The 19,996-nt window shown below is 45.3% G+C and overlaps 1 protein-coding gene across 1 annotated transcript in view; it reads left to right on the top strand.

Annotated features, from left to right (window-relative positions):
- Nucleotides 1-3,605: 3,605 nt before the first annotated feature.
- Nucleotides 3,606-19,996, top strand: part of PRDM1 (PR/SET domain 1) — a 45,945-nt gene continuing 29,554 nt past the window's right edge. The window contains exons 1-2 of the mRNA XM_033935392.1: nucleotides 3,606-3,813; nucleotides 4,941-5,183. Coding sequence (XP_033791283.1) covers nucleotides 3,697-3,813; nucleotides 4,941-5,183 — 360 coding nt within the window. The 5' untranslated portion in view covers nucleotides 3,606-3,696. The remainder of the gene's footprint in view (nucleotides 3,814-4,940; nucleotides 5,184-19,996) is intronic.

The following is a 19,996-nucleotide window of genomic DNA, read 5'->3' as shown; positions in this document are numbered from 1 at the left end:
CCAGCTCAAGAGGAGGCAGTAGCGGCTAGCTATTATGCGCGTTAAACCGCAACCACGCCTTCGTAGCGTAAAAGGAGTCCTTAGTTTTCTGCTCATCCACTGCTCATGTCTTCTACTTTCAGGTCTAAAAAATTAAACGAAACTAAAACTTAGCTTTATATACCGGGTCGTCAACCAGAGGAAGCTCGACTCGGTTAACAATAATTTTAAAAAAGATATATTAAAGGAAAAGAACAAGAATTACAAGAGGATTAATTTTCAAAGTGTTTTCTCAGAGTTAAAGGGAGTTTGTTCCATAATTGAGAACATTTGAAAGCCAATATCTTCCCAGATGATGTAAAAACAAAGGAACCGAATCTTTGGAAAGGTTGTACAAAAGAAGATTGAAATGGAAATAGATTTACAGACATTTGTAGAGAATATTGTCCCAGACCAATGGACCATCTGGCCCAGGGGCCCATCTTCACAGTGGCTAATCCAGGTCACTAGTACCTGGCAAAACCCCAAATAGGAACAACATAAAATCGTAAGTGTCCTGGGCTTCTGCAGATGAGGAAAGAGTCCATAGGGTTGGGAAGGGGATAGAGACAGAGCCCACGGGGAGGGGAGGGGAGGGGGGACACAGCCGGCGCTAAAAACCGCACTACAGTTTTGTAAAAAAATTAAAAAAGGAGCATAAAATGTGGATCACAACAGGGGCAGATTTAAGGTAGGGGAAGTAAGCTAGGAGCTTAGTACTGAAAATTGAGCCTCCTAAAGTTCACTAAAAATAGGGAAAAATTTTAATTTGAGAGCCCACATTTAAGAGTGCAGCATTTTTGTGACCATAAATGTGGGGAAAGATGAAGAAGTTTATAACCTCAGCTTCGGAACTGCAGAGACTCTGCTTAACACCTCTTTCCCTCTTGCAAAACCCATCCGACGTCTCAGAAAACCTGTACAATAGACTGGATAGCTGTCACATCTGTGGTAATAAGTTGTCTTTCTATGAAGAACATTTGATGACTCCCAGCTTGTGAAAACCAGGTAGCACAGAAGCCAACCAAGGAGGGGGCTCAGGCCCTCAGAGGAAGAGAGGTGGGGGGGGGGGGTGTTTTCTAGTAAGAAGCAGAAATGCAGTAAGCAAACAGGACACACTAGGCCATCCTGGCAGGATGTCCTTCCTTGGAATATAGGAGGCAGTAATAGACAGAAAGCTCCAAACCCGCAGAATGCCTGATCTGAAACATTTACTTTGTAATTTTTAGATATATATATTATACTAGTCTTATAGCCCGTTACATTAACGGGTGCTAGAATATATGTGTGTGTGTCTGTCTTTATTTTTTTTCTCTCTCTCCTTAGCCGCTTTCTGTATTTCTGTCTGTCTTTTTTTTTTTTTTTTCCTTGGCTGTCCACTACCACCCCTTGCCTGCTCCCCCTGTCCATTCTCCCTTCCTTTTACCTCCCTTGTGTCCTCCACCACCCCATCACTGCTCACCTTATCCAGCAGAAGCCCTTCTCCTTTTGTTTTACCTCCCCCTGTCCATCATCACCTCTTTCCTGCTCCCCCTGTCCAGCAGTAGGCCTGTCTTCATTTTTCTGCCCCCCACTCCCTGTTCATCAGCACCTCTTCCCCTGTCCATCAACCCCTTTTCTGCCCCTCCATTTCCCTCCCACCCCACTTCCCTGTGCAGTATTTTCCTCCCCCCCATACCTTCCTCCTGAACTGCATGCCCTACTGCAACCGCCGCGGTCGACATCCGCCTCGGGGGGGGGGGGAGGAAGAGAGAGAGAGAGCTTCGGGCGGCCAGCAGCCGCCGCAGCCGACATCCGCCTCGGGCCGCCGACAGCCGCTGCGGCCGACATCCACCTCGGGGGGAGGGAGAGAGAGAGCTTTGCGCGCATGCGCACTCCTATCTGCGGTGCCGTACAGCTCACAGAAAACGGACACACGCGATGGTAGTGCGCATGCGCGGCCTAGCGTTTTATTATATTAGATATTAAGATAGTGTGTGGAACTGAAACCTATAGCTGGTCTGCTTTTGGCATAATCAAAGCATATGTCTAAGTCCGATTTGGTTGTATGGCGTTAGATGCCCAAAATCAGCAGCAGGAAAATACCCATTCTCAAAAAATATGTCTAGATTTTTTTTTTTTTTTAAATCATCTATCTAGACGTCCAGACTGCCAGTACACTTATCTTTATACCACATTTTCGACCAAAATTTTGTCCAAGTCCCAAATGTCCAGAATAAGACCATTTAAGCATAGGAGGGGCCAATCTTGGAATGGACTGGCCACCCAGACGTGGCAACAGAGCAGTGGGACACCTTACAGGGCACTGCTGCGAACTCCACAAAAAGGGTGCCAAACTCCCTTATAGGTTATGCTGAGCCCCCCCCCCCCCAAAACCTACTATACCCACTTGTCTACAATCCCAATAGCCCTTATGGCTGCAGGTAGCAGGGTTTGGGGGTCTCACATTTTCCACTATAAACATAGTGGTTTGGCTTATGGGTCTGGGTCTTCCACTCTATGCTTCACTTGCCCCCCCCCCCCCAGACTATTTAAGACACCCCTGTGCAGCTTTAGGTTTTCCTATACCTGGAGACAGGTATAGGAGATGTTCTGGAGACAGGTATGTACATTTTGATTTCAAGCTTTGGGGGGGGGGGGTCATTGAACAGTGGGAGAGTGTCTGGGGGTCTTTACTTTGTCTCTGGGGGTCTTTATCTGGTCACTTTGGATACCTTTTTGGCACTTATACCTGTTTTTACATCATCGCACTCACAATTTTGTCCAGGATGCTAAGTAAAACCTTCAAATAGCCCCCATCCTGCCCCCACCACTCCTCCAGAAACGCCCATTTTAGCTCCGGGTGTACGGCGGGATTCAGAGGCCTAAAAAGCCCCGCGACACATCCAGAAACTCGGTTTGATTATCGACACTTGGTTGTCCAAGTGCCGATTTGGGCGGGATTTTAGACATGTTTAAGTTTTGATTATGAGCCCCATATAGTATGAATCTGGGAATCTGCCCATTTTAGGCCACTCTCTTTCATTTTCATGAGATGCAATAGGAGGCTTGCTTTGGCTAAGGTTTTAATAAGCCTGTCGCCCCCTCCCTCAATTATTTTACCCCCTTCCAAATCTTAGCCAAAGAAAAAAAAAAAGTATCCTCTCCAGCCCAGGATCTTACTGAAAAAGTGACAGTACAGATGTTCTTCTAAGGCCAATAGGAAATACAAGTTTAAAGAATCGTTTTTAGTTTTATTTCGTAAGAGTTGTTCATCTTCCTGCTTTTGCTGACGGTCATAACCTTCATTGGCTGCCGTTATAGCGCCCCCTGCCGCTCGCAATGCTCTAGTCCAGGTTTCCATCAGGGGCAGCTCCGGCTCCAGCTCGTCGATCTTAACGTTCGATGCATGAAAGTTACTGCCTCGTCCCCACAATAAATGGACGTTTCTGAGGCTTTAGGGTCCCCCGAGCTCCTGTCGGACAACGAGCCGGAGCCCAGAAAGTGGTGCCGGTTATTAGGGCTTTTTTTTCCGACAAGAAAAGCTACGCGAAGCACGGGGGAGGTCACTTTTTGGGCAGAAGAGAAACTCCCCCGTCCCGCACAGGTAGAGCTCCGCCCCCGGCCCGGCCGCAATCAGCTGATGGGGCGGGCCGGGCAGGGCAGGGAAGCGGAGAGGCTGAGGCTGAAGCGGCACCTATGTGCCAGACAGAGACACCGGGGCGAGAGGATCGCTCGCTTCCCCGGGCTGGTGCGAGGGAGCCGCGTCCAATGTTAGACTTTTTCCCTCTGGAATACCCTCCGGGTTCTCCCTCGGTAAGCAACTTTCCGCCTTAGGGATTTCCCCCTGCCCCCGAGAGCTTGTTTTGTATACAGTCGTGTTTGGAGCCTGGGAGTTTCGCTTTCCCTCGGATGGAGATTTTGCCTTTTTCAACTTTTCAGCCCTGGTGGTCGGACTTGTAGCTTTAGTTCCCCATAGTTTAAAAAAAAAAAAGAAAAGTTACAGATACATCCAGGAAGAAAACCATGTGGGTCTGGTTAAAAAAAAGAGTTTCCTCCTTTGGATGCGGATTTTATGCCCAAAAGCGGGGGGAGAAAACCCACAGGAAAGCACGAATTTCATTTACAGCGACCAAACTAATTAGACGTTCAAAGATGCCCGCGGACTTCTTGAAGTGGCACCAAAAGATTCTTTTCCACCGTTTGCTGATCCCTCTCCAGGGATCCCTAGACACGAATCTTCTGCAGACCTGAGATTTTCTCTTTCTGTCAGGGTTGGGGGGGGGGGGAGAAGTGACAGGTTCCCGTATTCTCCCGCTGCAGATCTTTGCATTGGGGGTGGGGGGGACACAGCTGGACATGGGCTCCTGGAGCGGGGGAAATGCTGGAAAGGAGCACGGGAGGAGGAGGAGGAGGTGCTGCAGCCCTTGTGTTCCTGGTCTCTCATTTGGGGAAAGAGCTGCTGATTAGCACGGGTAGGGGGGGGGAAGGGAGTCGTGGGGGGGGGCAGAAGCTGGAACAGCGGGGTGATGCTAAGGGACAGGATGCTGTAGGCAGGAGAGAGCAGCCTATTTTTTGGCCACTTCTGGTGGGAAAGTTCAGCCTCCCCCCCCCCCCAGGCTGGAGTTCCGGCATGCAAAGGCCATTTTTAGCCCCATTCAGAGGCAGACTGCAGCTCCTTCCTCTTCCTCTCTCTTTTTTTCACCAGTGGGCTGGATGGCCATGACCCCGGACTCCCTGAGACGCAGGGCTGGAGGGAGCCGGGCCGTCGGACCCGCTGCAAGGTGGAGGTGGAAAGGCTTGAGCGGGCTTTCTTAGGATTTCTTGGCTGCTTTAGTCACATGGTGGCGGAGGAAACCGCAGTACCTGGCAAGCAAAAACATCGCGCGCTCTCTATGCGCAAGGCGCGCACACATACCGATCTCTTGTCTCCGCCTCTGCAGGCTGCCACAGCACGGAGCTCCGGCCCGGCGAGCCCCACCATCGCCCCGGGAGGGGGGACCATGCGGATGGCTATGGACGACGCGGACCTGACCCTGTGGGCCGAGGCGGACTTCGAGGAGCGATGCACGTACGTCGTGAAGGACCACGCGTGGGAAGGCGGCGCTGAGCGGGGCGCCCTCACCCAGGCAGAAGCGTCCCTGCCCCGCAACCTGAGCTTTAAATACGCGCCCGACTGCAAGGAGGTGAGTGCCTTTTATCACTATTGATGATTGTTATTCTTCTTGGGAGGGCAGCCAGTGATCTCCCCCCCCCCCCCCTTTTTTCCTGGGTTTGTTAAGAAACTTTTGACGAAAGTGGCTTGGTAAGCGCTGGGTGGCAGCTCACTTCCAGCAGACAGAAAAGGCTTTAGAGCAATTAGCAAATAATTAAGTGAACAAAAGCAGCCACTTAAGTGAGAATGAATATGTTTCTGGCAGGTGCCTTTCCAAATTGCTTTTCAAGCCAGAATTTTTAATTCGGGGCAGGGTTTTCCTTTACTGTTATCAGCTCCAACAATTGGTTGGGGGGGGGGGGGGAGAGGAGAGACAAATTTCCCTTTTTCATAACGCAAGGGATGGGTCCAAGTGTTTCTCTTTTCTGGAACAAGCGACTCGCAATATGAGGGCAGAAAGGGCATAGACTCGGCCAACTAAAGAGAGAGAGTTGGAGTGTATGGTGGAAGACGGCAGCATCGGAAAAAGCAGAGGACAGTGCCCTTCGTTTAACTGGACAGACTGGAGAGATGGACATACTAAGGTGCGCTAGGGCTGAGCTGGCGTTAGTTCTAGAAGCATAGCGTGCGGCGTAACGCACGGTAATTTCCTGCGTGCGCTAGAAACGCTAGGGCACCTTCGTCTTTTCCTGCCTCCATGGTTTCTGTTCTGTCATTGAAAGCAGATCAAATAATATTAAATATTGAACTAGGCCAGTTACTGGGCAGACTTGCACGGTCTGTGTCTGTCTATGGCCGTTTGGTGGGGGATGGGCTGGGGAGGGCTTCAATGGCTGGGAGGGTGTAAATGGGCTGGAGTAAGTCTTAACAGAGATTTTGGCAGTTGGAACTCAAGCACAGTACCGGGTAAAGCTTTGGATTCTTGCCCAGAAATAGTTAAGAAGAAAAAATTAAAAAAATTTAAATTGAATCAGGTTGGGCAGACTGGATGGACCATTCGGGTCTTTATCTGCCGTCATCTACTATGTTACTATGTATTCTTCTCAGCCTCTCCTGAGTATTTCTCCCTTGCTTTAGCTCTTCTCCCCAGGGAGACTTGGCCGCTTGCACCCCTGTGGTGGCTGCGGGTTTGTTTTCAATTCTCTCTGTTTCAGCAGGGCAGAGAGGTGAGGTTGCCTTATCCGCCCATTCATTTTAGGATATATTTAGCCATCCCCAGTTACGTAGGTGTGAGGATCAGGTATGCTAATAATCCCAGGGACAGCATTCCAAGAGCTGTCTGTCCTGCAGTAAGGCTGACTTCATTTTTGTGGAATGATCCAACCTTTCCTCCCCCTCCTGTAAGTAAGAAAGATATTCAGCGCAGTGGATTTGCATACAGATCGAGTAGTCTAGTGAAGTTTATTCTTATAATTAGTGTAGGTGTGAGGCAGGTTCGTCAGACACCGATGGCAAAGTTTCATTCTCTGGATCTAACTATGGTCTGGGGAGGAACAACTTTTTCTGTTTCAGGAGAAACTAACTAGTAATTGGTTTAATTTTGTAAGTAATGGGATAACAGTGGGCTATTTATATGGTATAGATCAGGAGTCTCAAAGTCCCTCCTTGAGGGCCGCAATCCAGTCGGGTTTTCAGGATTTCCCCAATAAATAATGCTAATAAATCCATGCATATTCATTGGGGAAATCCTGAAAACCCGACTGGATTGCGGCCCTCGAGGAGGGACTTTGAGATCCCTGATCAGTTCCTCTCCAGGTCCTGTAAGGAAGCCATACCCAGCAAAAAGAAACCCTTAGAACAGGGGAGGGCAACTCCGATCCTCAAGGGCCATAATCCAGTCGGGTTTTCAGGATTTCCCCAATGAATAATGCTAATAAATCACATGAATATTTTATGGGGAAATCCTGAAAACCCGACTGGATTGCGGCCCTCGAGGAGGGACTTTGAGATCCCTGGTCTAATCAGTTCCTCTCCAGGTCCTGTAAGGAAGCCATACCCAGCAAAAAGAAACCCTTAGAGCAGGGGAGGGCAACTCCGATCCTCAAGGGCCACAATCCAGTCGGGTTTTCAGGATTTCCCCAATGAATAATGCTAATAAATCACATGCATATTTTATGGGGAAATCCTGAAAACCCGACTGGATTGCAGCCCTCGAGGAGGGACTTTGAGATCCCTGGTCTAATCAGTTCCTCTCCAGGTCCTGTAAGGAAGCCATACCCAGCAAAAAGAAACCCTTAGAACAGGGGAGGGCAACTCCGATCCTCAAGGGCCACAATCCAGTCGGGTTTTCAGGATTTCCCCAATGAATAATGCTAATAAATCACATGAATATTTTATGGGGAAATCCTGAAAACCCGACTGGATTGCGGCCCTCGAGGAGGGACTTTGAGATCCCTGGTCTAATCAGTTCCTCTCCAGGTCCTGTAAGGAAGCCATACCCAGCAAAAAAAAACCCTTAGAGCAGGGGAGGGCAACTCCGATCCTCAAGGGCCACAATCCAGTCGGGTTTTCAGGATTTCCCCAATGAATAATGCTAATAAATCACATGCATATTTTATGGGGAAATCCTGAAAACCCGACTGGATTGCAGCCCTCGAGGAGGGACTTTGAGATCCCTGGTCTAATCAGTTCCTCTCCAGGTCCTGTAAGGAAGCCATACCCAGCAAAAAGAAACCCTTAGAACAGGGGAGGGCAACTCCGATCCTCAAGGGCCACAATCCAGTCGGGTTTTCAGGATTTCCCCAATGAATAATGCTAATAAATCACATGCATATTTTATGGGGAAATCCTGAAAACCCGACTGGATTGCGGCCCTCGAGGAGGGACTTTGAGATCCCTGGTCTAATCAGTTCCTCTCCAGGTCCTGTAAGGAAGCCATACCCAGCAAAAAGAAACCCTTAGAGCAGGGGAGGGCAACTCCGATCCTCAAGGGCCACAATCCAGTCGGGTTTTCAGGATTTCCCCAATGAATAATGCTAATAAATCACATGCATATTTTATGGGGAAATCCTGAAAACCCGACTGGATTGCGGCCCTCAAGGAGGGACTTTGAGATCCCAGGTATAGACAAAGATATATCCCAGATTCTTTCAAGTAAAGCAGTGGTTCCCAACCCTGTCCTGGAGGACCACCAGGCCAATCGGGTTTTCAGGCTAGCCCTAATGAATATGCATGGAGCAGATTTGCATGCCTCTCACTTCCATTATATGCAAATCTCTCTCATGCAAATTCATTACGGCTAGCCTGAAAATCCGATTGGCCTGGTGGTCCTCCAGGACAGGGTTGGGAACCACTGAAGTAAAGGTTCAGCGAGAGCAATATACTTTTCTTGATCCTTTACATCTAGAGAAGCGTATACAATCTCAGAAAGTTAAGAGGGTGAATTTGGATGGAAATCATAGGCCGGGTAGATGCCCAAGATTTTGGGCTCCTTTTACTAAGGCGTGCCAGCGTTTTTTAGCGCACACAGGAAATTACCGCGTGCTACGCTTCTAGAACTAACGCCAGCTCAGTGCTGGCGTTAAGGTCTAGCGTGCGCAGCAGTATAGCACTTGCTATTCCACGCGTTCAAGCCCTAGCGCTCCTTCGTAAAAGGAGACTTTTGTTTTCGATGACGACTGATTCGTTCTCCTTCCGTTTTCTTTATTGCCAAAAGATCTGGATGAAAAGTTTTGTTCTTTGGAGATCACCCTCTCAGGACTTGTTTGACTTTGTGTAAAATGATATAATTACCAATTTTTTTAAAAAGACGTAGAGATTTATCAGAAAGTTCTCTAGCTGCTACTTTTTATTTTTTCTGTATTGTGTATTACGTTTGTATTTTGTTTGCAGTGTCAGATACTTCGGATGGTTCTGGGAGGTTTTTCCCTTTAGATGTGTGATAGAAAGTAGGGGATGGCGTAGAGATGTTTGATTTACCATTGCATTGGTTCTACGCATTATGTTATTGTCTACGGAGTGTGAACTCCTCTGGGTCCCCTGTTAGAAATATTTACTAATCGCTTTGTCTCCTGTTCCTCTGCCAGGAGATGGAACTCCTTGAGCACAGTGGCTATTGTTTTCCCTGCCTGTATAGGGTCCAGTGTAAAGCTGGCAATTTAACGGGCTCGCACACATCCGTTCGCATCTCCAGAGCATTTGATCTGAAAGAAATCTAAACGCGGTCAGTAGTAGATGACTTTTTAACTTGCGTTGCATTCTGCTTGGAAAGGTGAACAATTCTTGTAAACCTAAACTTCAAATCCTAAGGAAGGGTGCTAGTATTTTGGAGCGGAGTTTGCTTGTGATTTTTAGAATTTGGGCAGGAAGTACTGCAAGTCCTCGATGTCCTTAGGAGTGCAAAAGGATTCCTCTAAAGCTGCTGCCTTGCCATCTGTCCTTCCTTGGCTAATGACCTGATTCTGAGACTGACGAGGCTGATGCCAGAGGATGATGGCCATAACATGATGGGAATGTGGGTTACCTAAGTGCAAGCTATGTTCTCCTATTATCTATTAATTAGGATTTGGATACCATTACTAGACATAAGTAGGACTGTAGAAATACTTAAAGCTTACAGTCCAATTAAGAAGGCAAATTAGCTATACTTCTTATTGCTAGGAAAAGCAGCCTAAAATTTTTGGGATCTTGCCAGGAACTTGTCACCTCGATTGGCCACAGTTAGAAACAGGATACCGGGCTTGATGGACCTTCAGTCTGTCCCAGTATGGCAGCTCTTACATATCGATCATCACCAGTAGACAAAAACTTAATCTCCCCTCTGGCTTTCTTTAGACTAAACTGAATTATACAGTAACAGATGTATGTTTCTGTCCAAAGTGGTTTACATTCAGGTACTCTTAAGTACTTTCTCCTATTTCAGTGGTTCTTAACCTTGTTGGAGGTACTGAACCCCACCAGTTTCATATGCGTGTTCACTGAACCCTTCTTTATTGGAAAAATAAAATATGATTTTTACAAATTCAAAACATAGGTATACAGTGAGGGAGAAAATAATATCAATTTTGAAAACAAAAAAGTTCTCCTATATTTCGAATAATAGTAACATAATCATGAAATTTACTGCAAATCAGTGTGACTTCTGCTGTTGATTGATAGATCAAGAAACCAAGTCCACGATCAGTCTTGATCAGAATAACTGATTAGATGATTGAACGTGACCGAAGCGCTATATGAGTCGGAGGTGTGTTTTGACCTCCGCCGAACCCGCGAGACTGACTCACCGAACCCCTGGGGTTCGGTCGAACCCAGGTTAAGAACCACTGTCCTATTTGTTCTGGCAGTCTCATGGCATCAGCTGTTATTCAGCCTGCTTGCCAGCAGGAGGCACTGTAAGTAGAACGCAAAAGGTTTCTGCTACCCATCATATCCCTTCTAGATTCTTGGGGGTATGGAGGAGAAGAAGGCAACTACGTTCTATAGCTGTTGACATCTTTTGGGGTGAATTTTTAGCACTTTCAGACTGTTCATTTAGGATGAATAATGTTATAATAGTGGGACATCAGATTCAAAAGCTAGATTTCTTAACAGCGAATGCCTACTGCTCGTAATTGAGCGGGGGGTTAGGAAGCCCACACACCCGAAGCAAGCTGTTTTGTATGTTTCTCTTGCCTTTTGGGGATTTTCTGGACAATGGCATCTTTTTCTTGAAATCTTTTCCTTGATAAGATAGATGTCTCCCGGCATTAACGAAACTAAACTAAAGCTTAACTTTATATACCGGGTCATCAACCTAAGGAAGCTCGACTCGGTTTTCAACAATTAGATGGGGAACTAGAAAAAGTAAGAGCAGAAATTTCAAAAAAGAATAATTTTCAAAATGTTTAGCAAAAAAAAAAGTTTTTTGAAATTTACGAAAGATTGGAAAGGACTGGGGCTCCTCAGAGTTAAAGGTAGTTCATTCCACAGTTGCGAAAGTTTAAAAGCCAATGATTGACTAAAGATCTGAATTCTAATTCCTTTTCTGGAAGGAAGGGAGAGTTTGAATTGTGGGTTGCCTCTTGCAAAGGAAAATCTGTAAGCATTCCATAATAAGGGAACGAGGGGAATAAAAATGCCATATAAAATTTTGAAAGAGATGCAAGCACATTTGAATTGAATTCTGAGATCAACCGGGAGCCAATGAAGACTCGGGAGCAAAGGGGTCACATGGTCAAATTGACTTTTTTCCAAAAATCAGCTTCGCAGCAGCATTTAGCCCTATTCTGTGATTCACCACGCTTCCAGGTCTCTCATATACTTTCGACCAAACAAAATCCATTTCAACTCATGTTCTCAAATTTGCAGTTTTTGGGGAGGGAGGATTGGAGTGTGAAGGTTTCATAAGAACATAAGAAATGCCTCTACTGGGTCAGACCTGAGGTCCATCGTGCCCAGCAGTCCGCTCACGCGGCGGCCCAACAGGTCCAGGACCTGTGCAGTAATCCTCTATCTATACCCCTCTATCCCTTTTCCCTCCAGCAACCCAGATTAGGCAGTACCAGAAGTTCCGTGTGCAAAATTAGTTGATGTAAAGCAAAGCTTGAGCATTGGATCCGAGTCCTAGGTCTCGTGTGGTAAAAAAAAATCTGTGAATTCTGGACTTACTTATCACTTTTGCAGAGTTCGTGCCATTAAATCATTGAATTTTGCTGCTCTTCTAAAGTCATTTATAATTCCTGTCCTTAAGTGGAGGTGATGGCGATGCGGATGTTATCAGTTAATCCTGAACTAATTTACCAATTTTTATGTTCTGTTCAATCTCTGAAAAATGCTTTGTAATAGCTTTGGGCCTCTTGAAGGGAATTGGCAGAATATATGTGAATTGATTTGATTTGACTTGGGACAAGCACAGATCTCTGAACAGAAGAAAGGATTGTAGAGCTTTTGATGGGTTTTTTAATCTTCCAAATTGTATGGACTTAACGACATGAGCACTTCACATATACGTAGTACCATAGACACGCGGGATGGTGGAAGGAGACCATGAAAAGTATCATTGAAGAGACATTGCCACAAGTGCCCTAAAGAAGAAAGTATGTCTATATATCTACTGGGGGGGGGACAGAGGAGTGGGAAGCAAATGCTGCAGGAAGGAGAGTACCACTGATGGCAATGCCCAGAAGAGAGACGGAGAATAGCAGGAAGGATCCTAGGCAGAGAGCAGGGGAGGGACAGTAGTGTCATGTAATAAGACATCTCTATTCTGCCAACTGCCCAAAAAGGTTCAAAGCAGATATAAACAAGAAAAAAATTGTTTCTAAACTAATAACTCGTTAAGCTTTTCTGGAAAGAATAAGAGCAACCTGATTGCAAACAGAACTTTCCGTCACTTTCTTGGAAGAACTGAAAAGGTGGGAAACAAAGTCAAGGCAAATCCCCTACACTAGAAGGTCTAGAGTTGGAAAGAAATGGAAAAAAGACCAAGCAAATATTCAGGACTGGAGCCATCAAATACTTTCAATATTATACATGCCAATTTGAAAAAGATACGTGCTAGAGAGACCGTCAATGAACGCTAAAAAGAGAAGGGGTGACCCTATTAAACGAGGTCATTGGTAAGATACATTTGTGGTCATTTTTAATGGGATCTTGGTTAATGACCTATTGCAAGGTCCTACATTTAAAAAATGGGGTAACAAGTGACCGATGCAAAATTTCAGAGTGAATAGAGGTTAAGGACTCAAACAAGGGTCACAGCTACAGCATCTTGCTCAGTCTAAAATGTGTTTACCAGCAGCTGTCCTAAGCTTGGATTGAAATGGGCTCCGTTTTGATTTGCAAGGAAATGATTCCAGCTAATAGCTGAAATCTTTTCCTCTGCCTTATGTCTTGTAGCAGTGCTGGGCTCTTTCCCCTCCTCATGTAGTTCTTCTCCTGAGGCCGAGGCAGACATTGGCTGGTGCCATCTTGTCCCACTTGGTCATCTTGCTTATGTGTGGGTTAGCTAAGCAGACCTGGAGGTCACAGTGACCCATCAAAGCCCCTAGTGGCGGGAAGTTTAGGGTCCTGGGAGCAAGAACGGACCAAACATCTTCTACATCCTTCCTGTGTCTTATCCTGGGTGAAATGGTTTCCTGTCACACTGGTGAATGCTGCTCCTTAGGGCTAAACGCGCCAGACTTGATCAGGGCTTTGAACATTCCCACGAACCTGAAAATCAAGAGAAAGTCGGCCTCTCCCACCTTTGCTGTATTCATTTTGTGGACTGATCAAACACCGTCAGAGGAAGCCTGAGACATAGTTACACTTCAGTCTATGTTGAGTCCATGTCAGGGATATATTATGGCTTCTCCTTGTTATTATCTGAGGAAGCAATGGGAGAGTTAAAGCAAGAGCCCTTTGTAAAGAAGAATAAAAAGGTTTTCTTTTAAAAAAAAAAAATAAGTGCAACATATTATACAGACATTTCACATTTTAACAGCACTTAAATTCAATCAAAATTATATTCTTTGACAAATACATATATCATCCCCCCCCCCCCTGTCTACATATCCAAAAATTGCACTCAAATTAAAAGTATCTTCCCACCCACCCTGGACGTATCTGATCAAAGGGCAAAATCAACAGAATTTTGTCAATGGCCCCCAAATATCCATAAACTTTCTATAATGTCCCTGCTGTATAAAATGGATTGAGGTTAATATTAGAAAATATTTCTTCCAGGAAAGGGCAGAGCATTAATGGAGAATGTCAGGAAAAGCACAGAGGAGCCGTCCTAAGTTAGAATTCTGTTAAATTTTAAAGCGAGAGAGGGCCTCGAACCACTTCCAGGAAAGCATCAGCGCCAGGGAACAGCACATATTTCTGAAGCCCACCCGAGGGCTGTGGCGGGGGCCACTCTCTGGGCCAGCTGTGGTGACTGACATTTGCACCCTCTGATTTTTTTCAGAAAGCTCATCTCAAACGGGGCAGCAAAACAGATCTTCTAAGACCTGCTCGCGTCTAAACGGTGTTGTCCATTCAGGCAGGTACTTTTTGCTTCTGTTCATTCGGTAAAGAGCTAGCTGGAGACTCGGAAGCTGTTTTGCAATCCACCGAAGGCTTCTTAATCCTATTTCCTCAAACACAGGGGAAGGGATAGTGCTCTGAGACACCTTGTGGACAAAAGGCTTAAAGTCAGTGCTTATAATTTGTACCGATCCCTCTTTAGCTCTCAGTCCCTGCATACTCTCCTCCGTTTGCACTGCATTCCCTCCCTTGTATTGTACACTCAAAGTTTGGATCATTCTTGCCCCCCTTTCCAAACTCTCTTTCCTTAAAAAAAAAAAAGCTGATAATGATTTACCTAAAAGGATTCTATGTGGTATGGATTAGAGAAGGCTACAAAAATAACCTGAAAAATGCCAAAAAAAACATAGAATAATAACCAGAAATAATTGGCAAAAAACTTGCCATTGTTTTTCCTAGTTTTTTGCCAATTCTTTTTGCTTATGGTCTTACCCTAGGACTGTTTTGAAAATGCCTGGGTGAAATGATTTCCTGTTTAATTTGAATAGTATGGATTAGACTGAGTATTCATAATAAGAGTGTGGTCAGTTGTCACAGGATTTTGACTCCTAAACAGAGCTCTAAAAGTGTTTTTACATTTAGGGGTCTAAAAATTGGAAGGCTGCAGGGGTGGATTTAGGGCGGGAAAAGTAAGTGGCATGATAGGAGATCAGCTTTTCATAAGAGCATAAGAATTGCCGCTGCTGGGTCAGCAGTCCGCTCATGCGGTGGCCCTTAGGTCAAAGGCCAGCGCCCTAACTGAGACTAACCCTACCTGCGTACGCTCTGGTTCAGCAGGAACTTGTCTAATTTTGTCTTGAATCCCTGGAGGGTGTTTTCCCCTATGACAGACTCCAGGAGAGCATTCCATTTTCCACCACTCTCTGGGTGAAGAAGAACTTCCTTATGTTTGTACGGAATCTATCCCCTTTCAACTTTAGAGAGTGCCCTCTCGTTCTCCCTACCTTGGAGAGGGTGAACAACCTGTCTTTATCTACTAAGTCTATTCCCTTCATTATCTTTTCAAGTGGCTAAACTGGGTGAACGGAAGATTACCGCAGACCTGCAAGCAGCTGCTGCAGCCAGGTGTTCAAGCCTACATTTTCAATCTCAAAAGCTACGATGCATGCGTGAACCTGAAGCCAAGGCCCGAAAGCGAAGAAAGGAAAGGCAGGGCAGTGGTGGTTGAGGCATGCATACAGAGTTCTGTACCAGACTGGCCACTGAACTCTTTCATGAAAGGGCGAGAAGAATGCAAATGAAGATGCCAGAGGAAGACGAGGCAGAACATCTGGTGTTCTCAGCTCCTGGCCCTCAAGTTTCAGACCAGAGACTGGCACGTCAACAGTATTTCGGCTTTCAGTGTGTCGTGTCCCCACCCCCCCCCCCCCCCCTGCTGTGTTTTGTGTTGTTTTTTTTCTTTCGGTTTCGTTCATGCCCAGATGCACAAGCTGTTGGTGCATTCAGTTCCAGCGACTGGCATTCACTGCCTCACAACCTAAAGAGAAGAGGAAGGCAACATGTCAGTTTCACCACTGAACTGCAATTCAACCAGCTGACAGAGGTTTCCTTCTTCTGCCCCCCCCCCCCCACCCACCCACCTCTTCTCCCAGCCTCCTTGAGCATCACCATCAAGAGGTAAATGTCTACATTATGATCGCTGCATCTGGATCTCAAAGTGTGAAGCACCAACAGTTTTGTCAAACAGTTCTGAGTTCTCCTGTAGACGTGTTAAGTTGGAGTGAGAGGGGCAAGAGGCTAAAATGGGATTGGTGCATGCAAGGAGGTTAGGGAATCAAGCACTGTGGGAGAAATTCAGAGTGTCTGTGGCACATATTCCATAGGACGGTAATTCAGCTGCTGGGGGTTATCCCTGTCGGCCCTCACTGATATATGCTCACTTCCAATATACTACGGTAAATGGCACTTCTTGGGATAAGCACAGAGGATCTTTAGCTCTGAGGGGTGGGTGAAGGACATAGAAGCTTGCTCTGTGGGTGCTTGAGCACCTCCAAACTCCTTGAACAAACTCCTTGACAATGTCCAGGTAGGAGTAATGAAAAGTTGCCTCCTGCGGTGAGCACAAAAGATCCTTAGTTGTGCGCAAGCGAGGCCAAAGCCAGAGATTCCGTTCAAAATGACCATATTAGATAGGGCCTTGGAATTTTGTCAATATCTGTGATTTCTGTTAACCTCCCTGTGGAAGTTCTGAGTTCACTTCTCGATTAATAAGAGGGGAAGCAACCAGTTTTGAAAAGAAGCTTGTTCGATGCGGACGGCCAATACCATGAATGCAACCCACTGTGGGGGCATGACATTCGGATGCCACCGAGTCCCCTATGCCATTCCAGTCCCAGAGTAGATAGAAACGGTTTAAAAGCAAAAAAAACCCCAAGCGCAGACTGCAGTAGTTGTGTTAAGGTTCGTCACAGGTCTGTTCTTCTGAATGATGATGAATTGCTTCCTGATCTGTGGTCTCTAGGTTTAAAAAAAAAAAAAAAAAAATGCCAGTCAAAGAGGAAATCGAGCATAAAATGTTTTTCCTGCCTGGTGATGGTACCCTTGACATAGCAAAGCTTTCCACCCCCAAACTACCTGCTGTGTGCTGCCTTGAGCTGCTGGGAACAGGGTGTCAATGTACTCCAGATTCCCTGTACTTGCTCAGAGAGGCAGCCAAAGAAGACATTCTTAAGAGAAATGAATATTTACCTGGGCTAGATCTTTGCAGAAGGCTGGAAGGTGCAGATAACTTAAGTGGGGCCATCCTCGCAGAGCGTGCAACACCTGGATTTCTCCTAGGAAAAGTAGTGCTCCTGACTGGAAAACCAGAATTTTTGGTTTTTTTGCCCTGACATAGGGAGGGTAAACCTATTGTGTAGTGCTGAGGGTGGGCTGAAAAGAGGGGCTTGTAGTTTTTCAGATTTTCCCAATGTATGCATGCATTTTGCCTAGGGGAAAACTGCACAAATAATAAAAGTGTTTGGGTAATTTTGCTGAGGGAAAGTATACATGCATGGGTGCCAGCATTTCATCCTGATTGGGGGATACCAAACACAATACATATTTCCCCTCTCTGGACACAAATGAAGGAGTACTCGACGCCCCCAGAGCTCACTCCTATGCGCACACACGCTTTCACGTTGAAACCTGGGGGTGGATAAGAAATCATTTCCGAGATGTTTCCTCGGCAGAGAGGGAGAGGTCACTTCAGCTCTTTTTAAAAACTGAAAATTCACATTGGCACGATCCAAGAAATGCCTTTGAAATGCTGTGGGCATTAGGAATTAAAATCTGATTGGGCAGGATAAGTTGTAACCCTTAGCTCTAGGGGTAGTGGGGCATGTATACCTGCTCCCAAGACCTTACCCACAGTGCTAGGAAGAACTTCTGTTCGTCCTGCAGAGTTAAGGGGAGAGTGTGGCGAAGTGGTTAAAGTCACTTAATCCCCCCATTACATAGATTGAGTCCACCAGGACAGGCAAGGAATAAAGCTCAAGTCCCTTAATAAATTTGGGTAAACTATAGAAAATTGAATAAATAAATAAAGTACAATTTGTAGACCAGAAGATACATAAAAAATACTTTTTTTGTCAGAAATCATAGTCTAAATCAAAGAACTCCAACTTACAATGAGCCCCATATGGTCAATCATGCTTGAACACTTGGTAAGTCCAGGATAATTTAAATCAGTGGTCTCAAACTCGCAACCCGGGAACCACATGCGGCCCGCCAGGTCCTATTTTGAGGCCCTCGGTCTGTTTATCATAATCACAAAAGTAAAATAAAACAGTTTCTGGATCATATGTCTCTTTAGCTATAAATTCCAATATTATTATTAAGACTTAGCCAAAAGGAAAGATTTATAAACTATAAAGAGTTTTACCTCATGCAAAATTCTCATTTCTTTAATAAGACATTAACTTTTTTTCTGAGGCCCTCCAAGTACCGACAAATCCAAAATGTGGCCCTGCAAAGGGTTTGCGTTGGAGACCACTGGTTTAATTCAATGCTGTATCTTTTAATATGTTTGGACTGAATATATAGTGCATCCCTTTTTCTGTAGTAATCTTGATTTTTATTTTTTTTTTTTTAATCATGATTATTTCACATCTTTTGTTGGTAGTTCAAGTTGAATTTCATCAAGGGTATAGCAGGCATTTGCCTGTCCCCATAAGGCACCTAATCCAAAGGGTCTGACTCTGTTTACTAAGCGAATTACAGCAAGGACACAGCTTAATCCAATAATTAGACCCACCACCCTACCATCCATGACCAGGAATAATGAATTGCCAACTTGCAAAGCAGTTCATTACTAGGCAAATGGAATAACGAGTTTATGATAAACTTCACAAGCTATGCTATTCATTGAATGTTAACAATCGCCTGAAGAGGGAACTATGGCCAGCTAATGGGCTGGATCCGATCCGTGGCCGATCCGATCCTTGGCGACCAGTTCACTAAAGACTCCCCGTGCAAATGCTCTAATCGGAAATGCACCCACAAGCGATCCTGATGCATGTGCAGACCATCTTCTTTGCCTGTAGATGGTCTGCGCATCGCTGCCTCTCCTAACTTCCCTCTCGCTCCCTAAAAGGACTTAAATCTGCTGCAAGAAAACATGGCCCTGGAGCTTTTCTATCTCTTCTTCGGTATGGAGGAAAGCAAGTTAACAGTTCCCTTTTTTAAAAAAGCTTTATTGTCGCGAGCCGGTGGTTTTAACCCACGGGTTTAACCCATGTGTTTAAAGCAGATTAAAACCACGGGCTCGCGACAATAAATCTTTTTTAAAAAAAGGGAACTGTTAACTTCCTTTCTTCCATCCTTCCTCACAGCGTGTTCTGTTCTGTTAAAACCATGGGCTCGCGAGTAAGATGGCTGCAAGGCGGCAGAGAGCAGGGCAGTCGGAAAGGACGCGAGGGACTGGTCCCCAGCAGTCGCTTCTTTGTTGGTGTTCCTGATTTTGGTTAGTGAATCGCTGCCTTCCTACTTTGCATACCGTTTCCCCTCATTTGCATGCGCGGATCGGATCGGAGGATGATCAGCACAGAGGTTAGTGAATCGGGTCAGTACACGATCGCAATGCACTTTGAAAGGGACCAATGAGGCAGCAAAAAGTGACCCCGTCCCCCAGTCCCTTAAAACAAAAATGCACTTCTGCCCTAGTCTGTTTTACAAATTGAAGACCATCCCCAGTCTTTTAATGCAGCTCAAAGTCACCCTTAACCTCCCCCCCTTCAACAGATCCTCAATTTCTTTATTTAGGAATCTTCTCTTCCCAGTATTCCTACTCCATCTGGGAGAGCATTCCAGGAATCCATCACCCTTCCTGTGAAAGAATATTTCCTGATTCTGCTCTTGAGTTGACCTCTTTGTAGCATCATATCATATCCTCTGCAAATGCAGCTTTTCTTTCTATGGGAAAGGTTCATTTGTTCATGAATATAAATGTTTTACTACTTAATAGTATCCTCTAGTACGGACTCTCTATCGCTCTCCTCATTTTACAAGCTACCCTATATGTCCCCTCTTTAAAAATCATTGGTACTCGCCGTGACCTGATCTTCTCAGTTACAGCCCCAACTATTTGGAACTCACTCCCTCTATATTTACGACTTGAACAGGATTTGAAAAAATTTAAAAATAGCTTAAAGTGTCTTCTTTTTTTTTTTTTTTTTTTTTTTTAGTTCCAGTAATTTTATTGATTTTATAAACAATAGAGTTACAGAAAAGTAAGATAAGCTTCCGAAAACTACGAACTAAAAGTTTATTTTCCGGTTGATTCCGAATTTCATCATCTTTTATTAAATTCAGATTATCTACCCCTTCTCTTTAGATTTTCCTGTTCTCAAATTCTTTTCCTCACACCTTCCTTATGTA

Source organism: Geotrypetes seraphini, chromosome 3 (assembly GCF_902459505.1).
Source record: "Geotrypetes seraphini chromosome 3, aGeoSer1.1, whole genome shotgun sequence".
Lineage (NCBI taxonomy): Eukaryota > Metazoa > Chordata > Amphibia > Gymnophiona > Dermophiidae > Geotrypetes > Geotrypetes seraphini.
Note: the sequence above shows the minus strand (reverse complement) of the source record. Positions and strands in the feature narration are given on the sequence as shown.